We start from the raw sequence: 6,013 nt of genomic DNA, 5'->3' as shown, positions 1-6,013 counted from the left end.
CTAAATAAAAAAACAGCCGACCATTTTGATTTACTGATTATCTTGTATGAAAAATCTACATTTGCAAAATAATTACAGTTATTAAATTAACACGGGGGGTAAAGATATTACCCTTTGGGTTGCAGTTTAGAAAAGTATCATTAAAAATAAATATTCAAGTATTTGTAGTAGTACATTGTTCCATATATAAAGAGCAGAAAATCAACTCTCTGATTTAATCCTCTTACTTCTTCAATTCCACCACTTCCATTCCTTCACTGTTTCACAGCTTGGATTATACATTTATTTGTAAAATCCATGAACGTGTACACGCGTTAAATTAAAAACCACAACAGACGTACAGATGAATCACGTACAGGTGAATCACGTACAGATGAATCACGTACAGATGAATCACGTACAGGTGAATCACGTACAGATGAATCACGTACAGATGAATCACGTACAGATGAATCACGTACAGGTGAATCACGTCGAGTTTCACCTGAGGAAATAGTTTGTTTGTGTCTCCCTCTAGCGGTCAGAACGTGAACCGATGCTGCCATCAAACGACGCGAAGTGTCGCAAAGACACGTTTGATTTTCGGCAAATACGACATCGCGTTCTTGATGGCGGCGATGAAATGCTAACAAAGACAAACTCTCCCAGGTTTTTCCTTTGTGTTTCAGTTTAGCTTTTAATTTTGTCATCTAGACAGTGAGAAGCTGCTTTTTCAGGTCTCTGTGTTTTTCCGACGTCATGGAAACAGGTTTGTCTTCGTTGTTGTAGCTACTCGTTTCGCTAATGTTAGCTTGCTAGCATAACAACGTCGAGAACTAAAATTTCGTCTATAAATTAATCAAATCGCTCCTGTAACGTTACTGAAGACGGTTTGCACCAACTGAAATTGTTAAGATTTTGTTTAGGTGGTAAAAGCGAATATCCGCCGACAAAGCGTCGTTAAATTGTCAAATATTTGAATAGAGCCTGGTTTAGTGTCCTTTTTAAAAAGGGATGTATTAGTTAATTGTTTGCTTACATAGCTCAGTTAGTATTTAGGAGATCTTTATTTCTTCACAGAATCGGTAGCTTATACAGAGTCTTAAATTGGGCACAATTTAATTTACCAGTAAATGTTAATTTAAACATACTGCATTTGGTTCATAAAAATATCAGCGTTCAATTGTCAGATATTAGAATGAAGTCTGGTTGATACGTTGGGGATGTCTGACTAATGAAGACTTTATTACTTAGATATTTGTAATCTTTGTTAAAGCTGGTTTTGCTAGCACAGAAACTACATTAGAAAGCTGCAATTATAGGCAGTCTTCTGTATGAACAAAAACACTTTCTCAACAGCCGAGACTGACACTGTTCACCAGGTTAATTAGTAGATTAACAGATGGGTGAATATACACTGTGCGTGCAGACCTAAAATAATAATGCAAGATTGAATTGGATCAAATTTGTATGGAGTTTGGTGTGATATATAATTTAAAATGTGCTCTGTGAGACCCGTGTTCTGTCATAGATGTTTTGCTCATTTAACTGTTGCTGTGTGTGTTTCTGGTTCAGATGAGCAGGCCAGGAACCGTTTCCAGTCAGAGCTGGAGTTCGTCCAGTGTTTGGCCAACCCAAACTATCTGAACTGTAAGTGATCGCACACGATCGCTCTGATGTGTCTGTGGTGTCCTTTCCTCAGTGTTTCAACTAGCAGTAATATAAACAGTCGGTTATAGCAGCACAGTGCGTGTACTCGTCATACAGTTCTGCAGTTTATATGAATAATCTCAGAGAACATGGTCACATGATAATGTTGGTAACTCTGACCTGCTTGTTTCCAGTTTTGGCTCAGAGAGGTTACCTGAGGGAGAGACCCTTCATCAACTACCTGAAGTACCTGCTGTACTGGAAGGAGCCAGAGTACGCCAAGTTCCTCAAGTAAGATGACGTGATATGAGACAGCACATCTGCTAATGTTCTCTAACTTCCCTCTTCTCAACAAATCCTCTGTGTGGACTCAAACCACTCCTGCATGTTGGATAATAACGAGTACTGTGTTTATCTTATTCATCATCACACTCTGGAGTTTACAATTATATTAGTTATAGTTTAGGGACATAGATAATCCCTTATATCCTCAGAAATGAAAGTTGTTTATGAATATTTCTCACTTTCATAATGAAAGTCAGTCTGTTGATGGCTAACATCTGCTCCTCCCTCTCAGGTATCCTCACTGTCTGCACATGCTGGAGCTGCTGCAGTATGAACACTTCAGAAAGGAGCTGGTCAACGCTCAGTGCGCCAAGTTCATAGACGAGCAGCAGCTGCTGCACTGGCAGCACTACTCCAGGAAACGCACGCGGCTGCAGCAGGCACTGGCCGAGCAGCAGCAGCCGCAGCAGCAGGTGCCGTCGCATGGAAACGTCATCACAAAGTGAATGAGAACTGTACACAGGGACGACATGCATTTGGATTGTCGCTCGATTGATGATGGAGTTTTGAGGCCAATGCTGAGTTTAAAAACAAAAAAACTGATGTTGAGATATCGGCCAGCCTCTCTTGCTGATGAGGACTTGTTAACTTGAAACTGTTGTAACCAGGATGCTGTAAGTTCTGATCTGGTCGAGTTTTAAAACCAGACTCCTTCCATGTTTATCTGTTTTCTTAGTAAACCTAGTATATCAGTTTCCACAGCAGCAGAATCGTGTCAGGTCCACTTTGACTTTACCATGAAAGACTTTTGGTTACTCAACACATCAGTAATTTTCACATTCAAAGATTTGCAGCCTTCCCTTAATAGGTAGACTTTTAATGTGAAAAAACAGCAGGAAGTGGTGTTGGTGAAGCTGGAAAACATGATTTCTCTTCAGTGAACTGTGAAGACTAATTAATTAATGCACATAAAATGGACATTGATTTAATACAAAACCATGATTTTATTCTGATACACAAATGTCTCTTTGTTAAAGTCATTAACGTTCATCCAAAGACAGTGCAGGATGTGTTCCTCACCACCTGACTGGCCTAATAAAAACTACTGGTGACCGATCTGCTGTTCTAAATACTGGTAATGCTGCAACAATTCTTCTGGAAGATAAGGTGGTAGCACAAAGTAATGACTGAGAAAAGTTTTAGTTGCACAGGTAAGTTGCATCTGGATGTTGTGTATTAGTCTTAGACCTTCCTTAGACTTCTGTTGATGGAGTGTAAAATTGGTAAATTGGACAAGTGAGTGTGTTCACAAAAGTACAAGTTGACAACTTACGTAGACCTAAACTGCTGAACCTCACGTTGGTGGAGAAAATTTAAAGTTTAAAGTTGAAAGGTTTCTGTTTTGCTGTCAGTATATTTAAAACATAATCTGAGGCTAAGAGTTGTATCTGACAATGTGCAGTTTCTTTAGTTGGATGTAAAACAAATGCTAATAGATAAACTGAAATTTATAAAATGTCTATTTTGCACAAAATACGAAAAAATCTAATATGGAGAATTGTGACATTTAAAAGGAAATAAACAGATTAAACTTACAGGAAACTAGTTTGAACAGAATCTGGAAACATAAATAGAGCAGACGTATAAAGTTAGTGGTACAACTAGCCACTACATTGAAGTGGTAATAATTGATAAGCGTTTATCTGTCGGGTTAAAATACTGAACAGCAGCAGTTCGTGTTTCCTATTGTACTCATAGAACCCAGTTTGCTTTTATTTTGAAGGAGCAGTACCGGAGGTAGTTTGTGGAACACTTTGAACCGCGGACACTTCTCGTCGCGTCACATCTGCTGCTGTTTCTCACTTCGATGATGTTATGAGGTGAATCGTCGTCGTTTCACAGAGTGACCACCTGCTGTTCCACGTAGTTAACTAGCTAGCTAAGTTAACGTTGGCAGTTAACGGTGGAGACACCGGAACCGGGAGAGTGACGGTGAGTACGGTAACGTACGGTAACGTTTAACCGACCGTCAGTGACTTGGATCAGAGTTGGACTTTAACATAGCTACGCTGTTAGCTACTCGGCTAACGTTAGCTAGGTTCGTCAGTTTCAGCCTAATTTAACTCAAACATTAAATTCACAGCTTTGACTTGATCTGGTTAAAGTCCAAGACTAAAGTGAAGTTCTAAACTAACTACTGTCTAGTTTCTATTATTAAAAAGACTGAAGTGAAGTTCTAAACTAACTACTGTCTAGTTTCTATTATTAAAAAGACTGAAGTGAAGTTCTAAACTAACTACTGTCTAGTTTCTATTATTAAAAAGACTAAAGTGAAGTGAAGTTCTAAACTAACTACTGTCTAGTTTCTATTAATAAAAAGACTAAAGTGAAGTTCTAAACTAACTACTGTCTAGTTTCTATTATTAAAAAGACTAAAGTGAAGTGAAGTTCTAAACTAACTACTGTCTAGTTTCTATTATTAAAAAGACTAAAGTGAAGTGAAGTTCTAAACTAACTACTGTCTAGTTTCTATTATTAAAAAGACTGAAGTGAAGTTCTAAACTAACTACTGTCTAGTTTCTATTATTAAAAGACTAAAGTGAAGTGAAGTTCTAAATAACTACGGTCTAGTTTCTTATATTAAAAGACTGAAGTGAAGTGAAGTTCTAAACTAACTACTGTCTAGTTTCTATTATTAAAAAGACTAAAGTGAAGTTCTAAACTAACTACTGTCTAGTTTCTATTATTAAAAAGACTAAAGTGAAGTTCTAAACTAACTACTGTCTAGTTTCTATTATTAAAAAGACTGAAGTGAAGTTCTAAACTAACTACTGTCTAGTTTCTATTATTAAAAAGACTGAAGTGAAGTGAAGTTCTAAACTAACTACTGTCTAGTTTCTATTATTAAAAAGACTGAAGTGAAGTTCTAAACTAACTACTGTCTAGTTTCTATTATTAAAAGACTAAAGTGAAGTTCTAAACTAACTACTGTCTAGTTTCTATTATTAAAAAGACTGAAGTGAAGTTCTAAACTAACTACTGTCTAGTTTCTATTATTAAAAAGACTAAAGTGAAGTGAAGTTCTAAACTAACTACTGTCTAGTTTCTATTAAAAAGACTGAAGTGAAGTTCTAAACTAACTACTGTCTAGTTTCTATTATTAAAAAGACTGAAGTGAAGTTCTAAACTACTACTGTCTAGTTTTATTAAAAAGAGAAGTGAAGTTCTAAACTAACTACTGTCTAGTTTCTATTAATAAAAAGACTGAAGTGAAGTGAAGTTCTAAACTAACTACTGTCTAGTTTCTATTAATAAAAAGACTGAAGTGAAGTGAAGTTCTAAACTAACTACTGTCTAGTTTCTATTAATAAAAAGACTGAAGTGAAGTGAAGTTCTAAACAACTACTGTCTAGTTTCTAATTAAAAAACTAAAGTGAAGTTCTAAACTAACTACTGTCTAGTTTCTATTATTAAAAGACTGAAGTGAAGTTCTAAACTAACTACTGTCTAGTTTCTATTATTAAAAAGACTGAAGTGAAGTTCTAAACTAACTACTGTCTAGTTTCTATTATTAAAAAGACTGAAGTGAAGTGAAGTTCTAAACTAACTACTGTCTAGTTTCTATTATTAAAAAGACTGAAGTGAAGTTCTAAACTAACTACTGTCTAGTTTCTATTATTAAAAAGACTGAAGTGAAGTTCTAAACTAACTACTGTCTAGTTTCTATTATTAAAAAGACTAAAGTGAAGTGAAGTTCTAAACTAACTACTGTCTAGTTTCTATTATTAAAAAGACTGAAGTGAAGTTCTAAACTAACTACTGTCTAGTTTCTATTATTAAAAAGACTGAAGTGAAGTTCTAAACTAACTACTGTCTAGTTTCTATTATTAAAAAGACTGAAGTGAAGTGAAGTTCTAAACTAACTACTGTCTAGTTTCTATTATTAAAAAGACTAAAGTGAAGTGAAGTTCTAAACTAACTACTGTCTAGTTTCTATTATTAAAAAGACTAAAGTGAAGTTCTAAACTAACTACTGTCTAGTTTCTATATTAAAAAGACTAAGTGAAGTGAAGTTCTAAACTAACTACTGTTAGTCTAT

General features: G+C 35.5%; 2 protein-coding genes across 2 annotated transcripts in view; both read left to right on the top strand.

Moving 5' to 3' along the window:
- The first annotated feature begins 579 nt into the window (after positions 1-579).
- On the top strand, positions 580-2,921 carry med31 (mediator complex subunit 31). Its single transcript, XM_026357585.1, has 4 exons — positions 580-748; positions 1,555-1,629; positions 1,824-1,920; positions 2,207-2,921. Exons 1-4 carry the CDS (start codon positions 739-741, stop codon positions 2,418-2,420), a joined length of 396 nt encoding a protein of 131 aa, XP_026213370.1. The 5' UTR covers positions 580-738; the 3' UTR covers positions 2,421-2,921.
- An 816-nt stretch (positions 2,922-3,737) lies between these two features.
- The window catches only part of LOC113160312 (dimethylaniline monooxygenase [N-oxide-forming] 3), a 7,337-nt gene continuing 5,061 nt past the window's right edge, over positions 3,738-6,013 (top strand). Inside the window, exon 1 of the mRNA XM_026357520.1 lies at positions 3,738-3,906. The gene's annotated coding sequence lies outside the window, so the exon portion shown is untranslated. The remainder of the gene's footprint in view (positions 3,907-6,013) is intronic.

Source organism: Anabas testudineus, chromosome 10, assembly GCF_900324465.2.
Source record: "Anabas testudineus chromosome 10, fAnaTes1.2, whole genome shotgun sequence".
Classification (NCBI taxonomy): Eukaryota; Metazoa; Chordata; class Actinopteri; order Anabantiformes; family Anabantidae; genus Anabas; species Anabas testudineus.
Note: the sequence above shows the minus strand (reverse complement) of the source record. Positions and strands in the feature narration are given on the sequence as shown.